This window comes from Stylophora pistillata, chromosome 1, assembly GCF_964205215.1.
Source record: "Stylophora pistillata chromosome 1, jaStyPist1.2, whole genome shotgun sequence".
Classification (NCBI taxonomy): domain Eukaryota; kingdom Metazoa; phylum Cnidaria; class Anthozoa; order Scleractinia; family Pocilloporidae; genus Stylophora; species Stylophora pistillata.
The window spans coordinates 32,638,821-32,654,287 of NC_142519.1; the positions used below are offsets into that span (position 1 = coordinate 32,638,821).

General features: G+C 38.6%; 2 protein-coding genes and 1 long non-coding RNA gene across 3 annotated transcripts; 2 read left to right on the forward strand and 1 right to left on the reverse strand.

Moving 5' to 3' along the window:
• Positions 1-79: 79 nt before the first annotated feature.
• LOC111324413 (uncharacterized) lies at positions 80-5,603 on the reverse strand. The gene is made up of 7 exons (XM_022927959.2): positions 4,745-5,603; positions 4,337-4,500; positions 3,692-3,760; positions 2,818-2,942; positions 2,247-2,491; positions 1,204-1,358; positions 80-954 (listed from the first exon to the last, which is right to left on the reverse strand). The coding sequence occupies exons 1-7, from the start codon at positions 5,519-5,521 to the stop codon at positions 672-674; spliced, it is 1,818 nt and encodes a 605-aa protein (XP_022783694.1). The 5' UTR covers positions 5,522-5,603; the 3' UTR covers positions 80-671.
• A 34-nt stretch (positions 5,604-5,637) lies between these two features.
• Positions 5,638-10,950, forward strand: LOC111324414 (26S proteasome non-ATPase regulatory subunit 4). Its single transcript, XM_022927961.2, has 8 exons — positions 5,638-5,790; positions 5,880-6,020; positions 7,414-7,525; positions 7,718-7,804; positions 8,186-8,254; positions 8,945-9,157; positions 9,938-10,273; positions 10,608-10,950. The coding sequence occupies exons 1-8, from the start codon at positions 5,765-5,767 to the stop codon at positions 10,821-10,823; spliced, it is 1,200 nt and encodes a 399-aa protein (XP_022783696.2). The 5' UTR covers positions 5,638-5,764; the 3' UTR covers positions 10,824-10,950.
• A 1,550-nt stretch (positions 10,951-12,500) lies between these two features.
• On the forward strand, positions 12,501-14,744 carry LOC148742146 (uncharacterized). Its single transcript, XR_015998425.1, has 2 exons — positions 12,501-13,843; positions 14,268-14,744. It is a non-coding gene; the product is annotated as an uncharacterized LOC148742146 (long non-coding RNA).
• The last annotated feature ends 723 nt before the right edge of the window (positions 14,745-15,467 follow it).

The window sequence follows — 15,467 nt, forward strand, 5'->3', positions numbered from 1 at the left end:
CAAAAAAGTATTGTCCATACCGCTTTCCTTTACGAACAGTGCTTCTGTCTTTGTTATGTCCAAAAAAGCGTGGCAGGACGAGATACTCAGTGCCGCGCGATTGCAAGACACCCTTTATTCGCTCGTTCGACGTGAAATCCTGACAAAGTGAACTGTTGGTAATGATCTACATTTGCCCTTGCTGAAAAATGTTTCAGTGGCACTGTCATTTCAAGTGATAATACAATGAATGCAAGGAAATCTGTGTTTCTACATTTCGTGGGTTCAAATATTAGAGATCGTTCGATTTTAATTTCTTCGACTCTTTCAAGCACGCCAAAAAACATCTATAGACAAATACCCATACATAGACAATAAATATATAAATAAATATAAAATCTACGCAACAAAGGCTGCAAAATGTGTAAGAGCGTTACGAAAGCACGAAAGGCTTTAATAAATAGAAATAGTTCTGGGTCTTCTAAATATCTCCTCTTGACGTTTCTTTTCGATTTACAATTATCCCGTAACAGTTAAATTCCATTTTCGAAATACTTAAAAAATAGTTCTCCGGTCTTGTTTGGAATACAGTGTTATACACAAAGAGAATAGCTGACTCACTACCTAAAGTTCATAAAAAGAGAAGAAGGTGAAAAAACGTGGAAATAAATTGGAGAGGATCAAACTCTACACTACTCCAGAAGACTGACTTGAGACGTTATTATTAGAGGAGTTCTCTTCAGCTGATCTTTGAATTCAGTCCAGCTTAAAGGGAAGAATTCTTCGTATCCCCAGCCAGACCCCTCTCTATCAAACACGTCCGCTTCGTTGATCACCCGTGTGGCCTTAGGAAAGTTTGAAGTCAGAGAGTATGCCAGTTTGACGAACCCTTTGCTACTGTGGCGGAAGTCACGTGTGCTTATTGTCAGATATAAGCCTTGACAACCGGAAGTCCTCAGTTTCAGCTCTAGGAACCTGAGAAAACAAATACATCTTAGCACACCTGTTGAATACGCACTCAGTAGAAAGGCATGCTTAGAAAAAGAAACGACTAGAAATAGTATTTGGAGAAAACGAGGTGGTAACTCAGAAAATCGTCCTTTCCAAACTGTTTACATTTTCTAAAACATTTTCTCTCCCACTCTAGAACATCCATCGACCAATTGTTGGTTCTTTTCTACCAATCAAATCATCATTTTCCCCAAAGGTAGGTAGACAACTTACATTTCGTATCCGCTGACCCAGAAATGCGGGGATTTAATGATCTTCTTTTTTTTCTCTACTTCAATATCTTCTCCGATGTCCACTGTCCAGTTAAACACGACAGGATCATCATGAGCTTTCCTAGCAATGGGTTCTCCCTCTTCGCATTGTCTCTCCTGATGGACAAAACGTTGAATATGTTTTTAAGATTGGACGCATTGCAGCCGGGTTAAGTAACATACGCTCGAAACGTCAGCTTTTGTAATCGTTACGGTGGCCAATTTACCATTTCAACTTTGTTGATATATCCAAATTATTTCGTTACTCCCACCGACGCAGCCCCAAACAGTTTCTTTCGAAACTGTCAGCCTTTAACATACAATGGGAGACGAAACGAGCACGTTAATCCAAAGACTAAAAAATTGGAATCTGAAGAAAGTAGTGTGAACAAATACTGACAAGCTATAAACCCCTTTGTTCCCTCAGAGTGAATAACATGGAGTTTCTCTTTACATCACCCCTGAATCATACATTAAGCTCACAAGAATTAAGAAAATGACCAATCATCTCAGGAAGCTACTGATTCTTAAACAAATTCTCCTTGTCAGCATCTAAGGAAATATAAGGAGAACAGTATGGAGAATATGCCTATTGATCTTAGGGTGTAAAGGATCAAGGAGAGCTACCCAAGTGCTTGCTAATAAGCAGTAATTAGTCCAACTTGTCAAGCGTCATAACTGATAGAGTCATAACAGAGGGGTACCCCTTCAGTATTTCTTATATCCACCACATTCATGAGTTTTCACTAGAAATAGTATAGTTAACAAATAGATTTTATGTTGCCATGTGTAGCACACAAGGCACAGCCTAGTGTCTCACTGATGTTTTGACAACATTTAGATGTCTTTTGTAGTCTGTTACTGTACAGACCATCAACAATATGGAGTCTATTCGTTTTATATGATGAAAAAGTAGCATGGTGACATCATCTATGTGTCTGCCATCCAATAGGTCACAAGAACCAATCAAAGTGCATGTATAAGTCAGCTTATCACCAAACATACCTTAGAAAAGGCATGGTAAAAAACAGCCTCTTCAAACATCAGTTGAAACTTAGCTACTGTAGAAGCGATTGGGTGATCACTGGTAACAACGTCGTGTAGGTAATTGATGGTCATGGCTTTGAAGCGCACCAATTCCAACAGGGGCTCAAGCTGATCATCGAACACTTCATTCACCTCTGCCCATTTCATCAGTGCAAGGAACACAGTATTTTCTGAGGATACACACAACTCATTGCTGGAAAGAACTGAAAAATTCAATAAAAATTAAACAAAACTAGCCTGAGATCTTATCAAATTCACCACCACCACCCATCTGAAATGCTATTGTACATATTTCACACTGCATATGCTATTTTGATGCATTGGGAACCTTCTGACTTTATAATGAATGCCACTGTCACACCAAAGTAAAATTGTCAAATATAAAAATATCTAAAATAGCCATCCTGTTATGATGTTGTTGTTCTGACTCACTTCATTCTTTATTCTTTTTGTCACTCATGCAAATCATTCATCGACAAAGCTGTCATGAATAACTCCCTGTAAAAAAGCACATGTGCTATTAGCATACCTTTCTGTAGACCATTAGGACTCAAAGACAGAAAGTCTTCACTCGACCATTGTGAGTCTAAAGGACTGAATTCCTCGACCAGGAATTCCTCACATCGTCTGATAAATTCTGCCATTTCAGGGAGTCTGAAAACAACAATGGAGAAGTTTCTTTGAATTGAATAAGCGGTTGTGCTACTAACTTGGATCATAAAGTAATTAAGATGTGGTTTGTTTAGTAAGGTAGTGTACAAATCAAATAATTCTGAAGTAGGCATGCAGAAGGGAAGAGGGACTGCTTACAGCCAAAACTTTCACCCAACCCAGATTTCTCTCATAAATGAATTCATCACACCCATTTTAAGTCACTGGTGATCCTTGTTATCTGATTGCAGGCCTGGCCAGGGAGGGTAGTGGGATACCAATATAAGTTTTCCCCACAAGATACCAATATACCTTACAATCGTAAAATGTGCGATACTTAATACCTAAAATTATTTTAAAACAGAATACTAAAATACCTAAAATTCAGGAAAAACTAAATACTTTATACCAGAATTTTGACCAAAAAAATACCAAAAAATACCATATACCTGAAATAATAAGGCCCAAGATACCGTATACCCAAAACCCCTGGCCGGGCCTGTGATTGGCTCTCTACAGAGCAATTTAATACCCAATTGCACTGTCCATCGTTTTACTATCAATCACATCTTTTCCCTACCCAATAATAACCCAACACTAATCAAAAGAACCAATCAACTTTTAAGGCTTGTCTAAAGTAACCAATTAAATTGCAGGGAAAAGAAAGACAAAGAAGCCATCCCGTGGCAAATTTTGCAACTTTTGTCCCTAAACTTTTCTTTCCCTTTTCTTTTTGTTCATCTATGAATTACCTTTCATGCTCTTGCATATTCAGAGATTTGTCACAGATCTCAACTGTCAATTCAGCTGAACCAAGAAGTCTAAGGAATAAGAACACAATGAAGAATTCTTTAACAATCCCTCAAGTATTTATTCTTACATGAAATCAAATAGTTTTTTTTTAAATGAGTGTTCTAAAACCAAAACCCACACTAATCACAACCTCCTGTTAGAGCAAAGGAAACTAAGAAGTCAATGGGAACTGAAAGTATAAACAAGTAAACAGCCTGAAGCCCATCTCTGTTGTCCTAATAGTAAAGACATCTGCTTCACTGCAGTGAAAAGATAACACAGTCTTATCAGCAGTTTGCTTGGTTAACCCTTTACACCCTAACATCAATATGCATATTCTCCATACTATTCTCTAAACAATTCCTGAGGAACTGATGTGGAGAATTCGTTTAACAATCAATAGGTTGTTTAGTTGTTGATCATTCCCTATATTCTTGGACCTTGATGTGTGATTTTGGGAAGATAATTTAAGGAGAAATTAGATGTTAGTTACTCTGAGGGGTTTATGAGTTAAAAGGAAGATTCAAATAAGAAATACATGTAAGCTGTAATCAACAATGAGAAATCCAACTATTAAAGACAAACAAACAAAATCAACATCTTACTTCTGACAAGCCTTAAGTGTGCTCTCTGCATCATAAACATGAGCAAGTCTCATAAGAACAAGAAGATTTTCTACACTTTCTGTCATCACAACTTCAGGCTTATAGAGTGACTCTATCAACAGAAGGAACATCGATGACAAGGATTCACTGATGTTCATCTCAACCTGTTTCGATAAAAGTTAAAAATTAATTCAACCCACAGAAATATTTTCCAGACATAGTGTGACAATTAATTCGATTACTTGTTTTTAATTAATGCAGTTGATGTTTCTTAAAAACGTACATATGCAAAATAAGTATCTTCAAATTGTACATACAGAAAATGTTAAGTCCTAGGGCCCACTGGGGCCGGTTGAAATAACAAGAAATTGGCCAACAAGCATATATGTCAGGTCAGTTGGATCATACCTTTTTCACTTTTGTCTCTTTCATCCCTGAGCTGAAAAAAAGGCCTCTAAAGTAAGAACTATTCAACGCCAGCCAAAAGCTGTGTACATACAGCTGCTGTTCCCGGATGACAGTGTCAGTAAATGTCAAATCTTCTTCGCTAGTCTCTGCAGTTTCGGTGTTGGTCGATGGTGAAGGGGCAGATGCTGAAGCGCTTCCGTCGTCACTATCTAAAGCGGTTAAACCTATAGCTCCGATTTTTTGAGCATAGCTAATGTCTGCTATGAGCACATCTGATGATGTTGAAGAGACGACAGCGTCCCCATTCAAATTAGCAAAACCTTGCCAATTTCCAGAGTATTCATTCACTGGGTTATTTCCTTTCTCGCCACCAGCTGAGGACTCTTCTATTTTCTTACTCTTAACCGTTCTTTTTGTCTCAGAAAATGTAGCGTCGCTTATTCCGGAATCACAGCTTAAGCTGCTAACAGTTCTCAATTCTGAAGTGGAGTTAAAAGAGTCGTCACAAAGACGTGCAGATTCGGTGTCACATTTTGGTTCAGACGTGCCAATAATAGATTCTCTGTCTGTAGATAAATGCATCTTTTCTTTTTTATTAAAGTTAGTGACCGAAATCGAATCGTTTCCCTCTTGAGAATTCGTTTTCGTGATGATTCGAACCCGGTGTGCTGCTTCGAGCTTTTCCCAGCCATCTCTTCGAATCTTGACAACTAATATGCGGTCAGACATTTCTGGATTGTTGAAATGATCTCCGATTTTTTCGAAAAGCTTGTCCATGACTATAACATTTGCTTCTTCTGCCTAGGAAGAGAAAACAAACAATTCCTTCGACGCGAAAGCCCCACTGACGCCTGAAAATTGTGTTGTTAGAAATGATAAGCCGCTGACCAACCAATCTTGTTGGCAAACGGCCAGCAGTATCTCCCTGAGAGCATGAGCCGAAAGTTGAGCAAAAATTTGTCGAGTCAAGTGTCGAGTCAAGTAAGAAAGGAAAGTCATTGGGAGTTTGCCTGAACCAGAATGGTTTTGGAATCCACGGTTGTATGGTGAGATTCTTCGCCGGTTATTCATTCGATATGTTACTAATGGAATGATATATTAATACTTGGTTCGAATTATTTTGTATTTTTTACAGCGTCGATAACAGTGAGTGGATGAGAAATGGCGACTTTCTTCCCACGAGACTTCAAGCACAACAAGATGCTGTGAGTTTAGTTTGTCACTCGAAAACCAGACAAAACCCAGAAAATAATGTTGGTCTTATGACTCTAGCTAGGTGAGTATGTAACTCATACTGTTCACAAACAAATTAAATGTCCATTAAGTCATGTAACGATACTAATGTACAAACTTAAATTGCATATCCACATGAAAACGTAGATTTCATCAAATAAGGGGGGACAGTTTCAAACGAAACTGTGGTGCTGTGTCGGTGGGGGGTATTACAAGGTAATGTGGTTTTATCAACTACACTGATAGTGTAAATTGGCAACTATAAAGAAGCTGATGTTTCAATCGTTTGCCCTTTGTCAGAGTGAATAGAGGAATGGTGGGTTGTGTGTGGTTTATAAACAGAAAGATGGAGCTATTATATTGTGGGAACATGGTGAAATGAAAACACTTGTTATCATGTTCTCAACTAAAGCACACAGGCAAATGTTTAAAAGTATGGGTGACCACGTAATTGATTGTTTTAATTGTTACATATAGAGAGAGATATTTAGTGGATAAGGTTAAGAAATTGTAATGTTATAGGACATAGTGAAGGTAGCACCTCCCCAAGTTTTAGGTCTCTTTGTTTACCCAAACTTAGATATTTGTTGAAATGTTTTGGGCAAATTTACAGAGCGCAGTATGGAGCCACCAAATTGGCAGGTATCTTTGGTCCATCAACATAGTGGCTGAAAACTCACTTTGGCTATCTGGCTTGCTGATCATCTAAACTAAACCAACATGCATGTCCTAACACTTAATTTCCTAAAAAAGTTGAAAATCAACTGAGAAATCTATCTTTTTCAAAAAACGCAATAGAGTTATATGTCACACCACCACCATAGCTCTAAACTTCAAACTGTGCTTCTTTTTAAACCAAGCACACTATTGAGCTGAAAATTTGAAAACAGGTACAAAATTAGACCCTCTTATGCCTAATGAGGCTAGACATTTTTGTGGCTCTTTATTTTTGGATTTCAAATTTGAAGATGTCATGTGAAAATCAGCAATACAGGTTGGACTGTATGAAATAAACACGAACAATGGCAACCGACTCTTTAGGTATGCTCTCACTTCAAAATATTAAGAAGCCAAGGGGCTACTGAAAAAAAATGTAGATTTTATGCCCTGTATCTTAAAAAATATGTGAAAAACATTTCAGAGCCTCATAATTATGAGAAACCTTTCTGGAGGGAGCACATCCTATCTCACTTTTCCTTCCCTCTTATTTCTCAATTGATCCTGTTAGGATGGTTCACATTATAAGCCATCTTTGCAATGCACTTCGCTACTAACTCCTTAAATTAGAAGGACCTCTGTCCACTGTAACTAATCATTTATGCTGAGATGAAGCTCAATTAGTTTTCAAGAAAGAGGTCTTGAAGTCCTGAAGGTCTGATGATAAAAACATCACCTTTAAAATTTTAATTGAAATAGCTATGTCTTATTTTTCTCAGCCTTGAGGTTCTTGTTACATTAACAACAGATGTTGGAAAAATCTTGGCTTCCCTGCACAAAGTTCAGTCCAAAGGGGATATCAAATTCCTCACAGCTGTCAAAATAGCTCATGTAAGTATTACCAATAGGCAGGATATCTTGAGTAACTTTTCCATGTCTTAATTTTTTTTGATAAATCAGTGAGTTTTAATTACTGTATTTATTGATTTGAATGGCATGAGAATTGCTCATAAGTCTTGAATGACCTTTAAGTAGTTCAAGCTATACTTAAAATACTACTTTTCTGACTTCCTTCCCCATAAGTTGGTCCTAAAACATAGACAAGGCAAAAATCATAAAATGAGGATTGTTGTATTTGTTGGAAGTCCTGTTGAAAGTGATGAAAGAGAGGTAAGTGATCTACGTTGAGTACTTTGAAATGAGCAAACACTGTGCTAGAGATAATACTCACTTAGATTTCATTGCTGATGTAGTGACCTCTGAGAAAAACAAAAACATTTTGCCATTCTCACAATAATATCCATACATTAACCAGCAAACAAGTTATGAGAATACTCCAAATTATCAGGTAGAATATCTTGATGTAACACCAAATTCTCATAATTTATTTACAAGGAACTGTCTCGCAATCAGATCTTGGGAGTTAAAAGTTCAAGGTGTATAACTTACCATCCAAAAAGACCCTCATTGTGTGATCTGATGCATTCTTGTTTTAATTTCTAAAATAGATGATACTTATTACATTTTTTTACTCAACTTTTTTCCATCTAGCTTGTGAAGCTTGCCAAGAAACTGAAAAAAGAAAAAGTGAATGTTGACATTGTCAACTTTGGTGAAGAGGTATTGTTGTTGTTGTTATTGCTGTTCTTATAATCCATAATGTTTAAGGCTCATTTGTTGCCAATCAACAGCACCCTTTTCTTGTCCCAGCTCTATGTACAATGAGGGATTACTGTTTTCACTCATTGGAAGCATGTAAGGTCAAAAAGAATTTATTAAATTAACTTGATAGTATACTAATACAGGGCTTGCTCACTCTGGTGAACATGTTGATGTGACTTTGAAGTTTGTTTATTAGAATAAGAGAGTGTACTGGTTCAATACCTTTTTTAACCAGATGATATGAAATAAAACCACTACAACAGCTACTGTACTAATTTGTTGTTACAGAACGTCAAAATGACAGGAAAATCATATTTCTTGAGCCTTCTTGTTCATTCTAATTTTTCAAGAGGTTAACCGTAACTAAAAATTCTCTAGTTCCATCTCAAAGTTTCTTCCTTGCAGGAGCATTGTATCCACTGATTTGCTTCTGGAGGGCTTTTGATTCCTTTTAGAGGTGACACCAGTGAACTTGTGCATGGTGCATAAGCCCCTGCATGGATCTGTTTGAAGGAAGCAGTGCACCTCTATAAACCACCCTCCAATTCTTTACCATTTCTTGTCGTTGTTTTGGTATGCAAATATAAATTATTTTATTCGTTAGTTTTTCTGTTAGAGTTGTGTCTAATTTTTTTTCTCTGTCTTCAGACTGCAAATTCTGACAAGCTAACATCATTCATAACCACACTGAATGGTAAGGATGGGAACCTGTGTCACTTGGTCACAGTACCACCAGGCCCTCTGCTTTCAGATGCACTTATTTCGTCTCCCTTACTGCAAGGAGAAGATGGAGCCCCATCTGGAATGGAGTATGGTTCAGAGTATGGATTTGACCCTAACTCTGATCCTGAGCTTGCATTGGTTAGTAACAAGGGTTTTTCAATACATGCACAGTCCTACCACATGAGTAAACTGAGCTAACAACAGTTTTAAGATTAGTTGGTTTGCAGTTGGTAAATGGAGGTTTTGTGTTTTCAGTCAAAGATGATTCTGTGCATTTGCAATTTAATTAAAAGATTGAGTGATTATTGACTGAGAGAGAGATTGACTTATTGATCGATGGATTTATTGTTAGTATTTTATCACATAATTTTCAACAATTTGCCAGATTGTTAAGAAATAACAAGTTTATTTGGGTGCTTTGGTTTGTGTTTTAAAACCCTGTCATTAAGTTATCTAATGACCTCAATTTGCATTAGGGTGAGATACAACTGTAAACTTTTATTTAGTTATCTTTTGCAAAGAAATCAACTTGGTCGTCGGCAAAGGTTCGCAATAGATGAGGCAAGAGAATCGATCACTAACGTTCAGTTAGATATGTCTTGTTCAAAAAAGGATATTAATTAAAGAACTCTTTTTCCGTATTCGGTCACCTCAGGAATGCCGCGAAGTGAAAAGCAAATTATATTTGAGGGTAGTAAAGCCTGCCTATGAGCCAAGTGATCCCAGTTGGGTCGGCGATTAACTCCGGTTCCCGTAGCATGAAGTGACTAGGAGTATTTCTACCCCCTCCCCCCCCCCCCCTGAGTGCATTGATAGTCCATGGCAGGGTTACCTTTTGCATTAGATTCGCCGGTACTTTGAAAATGTACAAGGAAATGAGAGAAACTGTATGTTGACCTGGCGAAAATCTTTCACTAGGCTCTTCGTGTATCCATGGAAGAACAGCGACAGCGGCAAGAGGAAGAGGCACGTAGGGCAACGGCAGCTAGTGGAGAAGAGGCTCCTACCGCTGAACCACCCATTGCTGACAGCGAGGAGGCAATGCTTCAGCAGGCTTTGTCCATGTCTACTCCGCAAACTCCAGTATTTGACTTCAGTGCCATGACCGAGGAACAGCAGATTGAGTACGCCATGAGGCTGTCCCTGCAAAACATGGAGGCAGACACAGAAGCAGGTGGTGGGAAAGATCCGTCAGAACAGCTGACTGAGAAGGAAGAAGAGGCTGGAGCTAGTGCAATGGAGACAGATGGAAAGGTTGTTGTATTTTCCGTTTTTCACAAACTGTGAAGTATATTCCTAACATTCTATGAAAACCATATTTTAAAATACTACCATTTGTCGTCGATCATGATAAGAATCGCGATTGATCTTCAACATTTACTGCAGAAAACGCGACCGCGGAACTAGTGGGAGATATCTTTAACCTCGAAACTAGTAGTGAAAGTTAAATCGTTTTACGTAGTGGAAATATTAGTTGTCGTCCGGCCATAGGAAAGGAGGGAGAGTTTCGAGGAGAACGAAACAACGTCACTTGCAAAAAGTGATCTGAGAGTGACAGTGGTTTGTGTCAACTGTTGTTTTATGACAGGGAGATGACACCCAAGACATCACTGGCGTCATGTCTGACCCGGACTTCATCAAGAACGTCCTCAGTACGTTACCTGGCGTGGACCCCAGCAGCGAAGCTATTCAGAAGGTGATAGGGACCCTCGCTCAACAGGACACCGGCGAGAGTAAGGACCAAGAGGAACCTATGGATGAAGACTCCAGCAAAGAAAAGGAGAAGAAAAACGCAAAAAAATAACAAGATTTTATTTGTACATAGTCCAGTAACTAAAGTAAAAATCTTGCAAGTGATAGATCAATCGACATTTTGTTGCTAGATAAGGTCAGGGTTTGTGCCTTCGCAGTAAATAAATTTTTGAAACGATTTCGTGTTTAATGTTCTTGAGATTTTCGGAAAAAAAACGCTTTATAACTGTCTCAACATCATTAATAGAAGTATCTCTCTGTTTCATTTTTACTGTTTGTTTTTCATGACGATCCTATTGAGGGGCACCCTTTTGTCGACGGTTCTGCTAACGATGCTGATATTTGGAGCCAGAATTTGCAAGTAGTTCCGGACGTACGTGAGCGGCGTACACTTTCAACATCGGGCTAACTGGCGCCATTGAATTAACTTTGACAAAAGCGACATAAACAAATGGTCGATACCGGCCAGGTGGTTTGTCTATATGAAAATTGAAAAAAGGAGGCAAGACGCATGGACTGGAGCTAACAATGTAGTGGAGCGCTATAAAACAGTAGCTTGAAAGCCAATGATCTTTTATTGTGCAAATTATAAAGTCAGAGCTTTCTGAGGTTTCTTTTTTTTTTTTTCTTTTTTAGTTCTTTTTTAATGATGTGGTCAGGTTTTGACGGACGAAGACAATTTTAATTAAAACAAAAATATTTCTCTCCGAGGTAACTAAAAAAAAATTTTCCACTCATACAGCACCGATAGCTTAAGTCCAAGCCAAAACAGATTTGTTTCAATTTTGAGAAACTGGTGATCTGCAAAGACAGTTCTGAGAAGGAGATGGATACAAGCCAGTCACCTTCAGACTGGGTTTCGTGTCTCATGCTGACAACCAGATTGTCGAATTGTATTATGAAAGTTCTCCATCTGGCAACAAGTTAATTCATGGCACTATTATTTCCACAGACAAAACACTTTTTTTGAACTTGTGACACTAGCGGTGTGAAAATGTTTCACGAGAAGGCTGTCTATTTCAACTTACTTGGCTCTTTTTCGAAACGGCTGACGAAACGATTCTCAATTTTCTGGCACCAAATGGAGGAAAATATAGAAATTCGATTTGGGCAGATTTATTTTTATGTAAAAGGATTGTATGTTTCTAAGATTGTATGTTATCATTCTTATGCTTACTTGTCTTAGCGGGCGGCATGGGAATCACAGAGGGAAAAAAAGTCCAGGGATTTTAATAGAATCGCGCGCGTTTCGTGATCGTCGCGCGAGCAAAGAGAGATCTTTCAGTTGCGAGCATGGCTTCCCGCATGTTAGTCATGTTGCTCCTTCAGTTCTCACATTTTCGACCCTTTTCCGGAAAAACCCAATCTGTGTCGATACGTCTGTTATGGTGGGGCAGGCAGAGTAAAATGTAAAATTTGATCATTTCTCCGAATCGTCTTCCAAGGTTTTTATAAAAAGGCCCTTGATGATTCCCCGATCACTCATCCAGTAGTCTGCAGGATATTTGACAGAAATTTAAAAAAAACGTTCAGAGATTTGTGTGTATTTGGTTGACGCTCGAAGTAGATGTTAAAAAAGCCACGTTGCTTGCCTGTTTGAGAAGCATGATTAAGATAAAACTGGATGAAATCGAGATGAAAGGACTGTCTGTGATAGTGACAAGTTGATGGCTTGTAGAGATACGCCCGTATTAATTTGTGCAAGCGATGAACGAGATTCGGGCCTGCCACTATCGTAGTATAAGCATTCAAAAAAGTTAAATTGAGTCAACTGTGGACGGGAAAGTCGAACCACAACTAAAACCAACTGAAACCACGAGTCGCATTGGTCGCTGCTCACATGAATCATGATACGCAATTTTCCAAGTCTCAAGCTGATGTGTGGAGTTCTAAATCTGGCGAGTGCCGGGTTCCAGGTCCCTCCAGTAGGACTCAAACTACCATGTTACTACAACGAAATCATTACTCCATACATTAACTTCAATTTTTGTCTATGCTTATTATTATACAAAACAAATTACCACGTGCACGGTTTGCCACTGTGGCTGTTGGCTCTTAGAGTAAAAACTGCTGGAAGCTGCTTGATGACGGATGGAGCATGTCAGTTCATAACAGTCTCTCCAGTCTCGTGAGAGGCTCCAGGAACCATCTGAAAAGAAGGGTGTAACCAGGGACTATACCCCCGCCCCAAAGCTGGGTGATATCATCGCTATCATGAGATTAACGTCCAGGAAAAAAAGGACTTAAATTTTTCCTATCGAAAAATCATTGGTAAAGGGTGACAGAAAGTTGGGAAGGGTACAGTATACGAAATTGAAAGGAAAGAGAGAGGAAATGATAGCAATCAAAAGCAAGAGGTGCAGTTGCAGTTTAGGTGTGGTTAGCAGAAGAAAGAACTACTGAAAGCAGGACATGTTTGATACACTCCTCCCCAACCCTACTTTCTGATTTTTATCGCATTCTCGTATAATCAGGAGTAGTTCTGATAATCTCCTAAAGTAGGCCACGTAAATGTCTATAGTCCGCGCTGACGATATTTTTTTAACTTTATGAAGTTAATTTCCTGTCGCTGGCACTGCGACGTATCATCGACATCATTTGGCGAGCTTAGGTGACAATTCTGCCAACCATAGTACACGATAAAGTGATTCATGGCGGTTCTGCCCAATTAGCGGTTTATTTGGAAGATTTCATAGCCAAAACAAAGGGAAGACTAGGAAGCAATTATCTCTCGATTAGTTTCTTTTGGAGACCGGCCGTGGAGGTCAAAGAGGCTTAACTTGGGTATCTCATATGATTAATTTGATACTTAAAAGAGCGACACTTTCAACCTCCTTTCTATTTTAATCCAGCAATCCAAAAATCCTAAAGATAATTGTCGCGAGACAACTCCTCCCTCTCCCTACCCGTCAGCCACCCTAACAAATAGGGCACAGATATATCTGATGAAATACGATACGAAGGAGAGAGGATTTTAAGGTTGTGATACGGAAAATTTCCGTCGCAAGATTTCACGAAAGCCCGCCGCTTAAACAGTATTCTTTACTCATCAGTCATGCTTCTTCGTTTGTGGTATGTTTTATAGTCTCATTTACAATTCAATGCAGTAGTCCGTCGATTACTTCGTAATCAGTTTGTAGATGGTTCATCCTCTTAATCATTTTACTTACGGAAACTACAAACACTTGCACTAAATCTTCCTTTTCTTTCTCTGACGAAATGGATGCTCTAACTTCTTTATATTTTGAAAACGGCCTAAGGGACTCGTCCCTAGGAGAAAAAGAAACTTGCGAAAGATATTGGATTTCCCATAATCACAGAATATTTATCTCCGCTTGATCGCACTCTTTATTTGCCTTTGTTTTTTTTTTTGTTTTTTTAACGTCTTACAATGCAGACGGGTCTTTAAAAGGAGAATTTCTATTAGAGGAGATAATGAGTTTAAAAAAATTCTGCGCTCAGCGTAAAAGGACGCTCAATTTTCCTTGCTTTTCAGTTACATCCTGTGGCTGACTCTTAAAACATTCTGGATCCATCTGTTATTAGCGTTGGACGAACGAAGACCGCATGTTGGGAAAAATGCCAGGAAAAATGAAATACGAGCAATTTTTTATATCTTAAAGAGCAACCTTTAGATACTTCTATTTTGTGACAAAATATGCCGAAAGAAGCCTCATTAACAACGATTCCTGCAGATAACCACAGATGAATTCACGCTGAATTTCTTGTCCTCTCAACTTGACAGACGCGCTCCACGTGGTCAAAGGTCATCAACTACCTCTTGACCCTTTCATTGTTCGCGATCTTTCTTGAAACAAAACGAATTTTTTCCAGTTTGTTGATAGCATGTAATTCTGTAGCGATAGATAACAAGCCTACTTTTTCCGCTGATAAATACGAAAGTTTGTCAATACATAAATGAACAAACACGTTGTGAAATACCGCAAAAATGGCGTTGTTACGAAAACAAAAACTGCGATGCTTGGTTTACTCTTTACAGCTAAGCCTCAGGATATCTGTGTTGGTCTGTGCACTCAAATAAGGTCGTGCTCCGCGCTGAAAATTTTAAACTCGGACTTTTTCTAAGAGTTGACATGAAAATCAAATAAGAGTGTAGAATCTGACAAAACCTCGGCTATTCGGTAACGTAATAGGATATTGATTGCCACCCGATAGTAAAATTGAGGGCGGGTCAGATTAGGTGACAGATATTTGCTTCCCTTGATATTCTCAATCGCCGCACCCAACGCACCGCCAATAAAAATTTCCTGGCTACTTTAGTCCGTGAAAAAAAGATGCATGCGTGCTAAATAAAGCACAAGGATCCAATCAGATCGATATCTGCTATGATAAATTCTATAAATGCACGATACTAAAACATCTGAAATAAAGGCCCAATTGTCCAAGACCGCATTACTAGTTCACTTTTTTACGTGTGAAAAGGACTTCAAAATTGAAGGACGGCCGAGGCATTGATGACGAAAAAAAAACGGAAAGAACATTCATGAACGATTTCATGAAGAGATGGCAAAAAAGGAAAAAATATCAAATTTGTCACTGGATCCTTTTTCAAACATTTGAACCTTGCGAGATACGCATCTGGTTGCAATTCAGCGGATATAGGGCAAGGCCATGTTCTAAAAAAACATAATTCTCCTCCGTCGAGTTCCTTGTCAAGCTTCTTCAGACCGGTTTT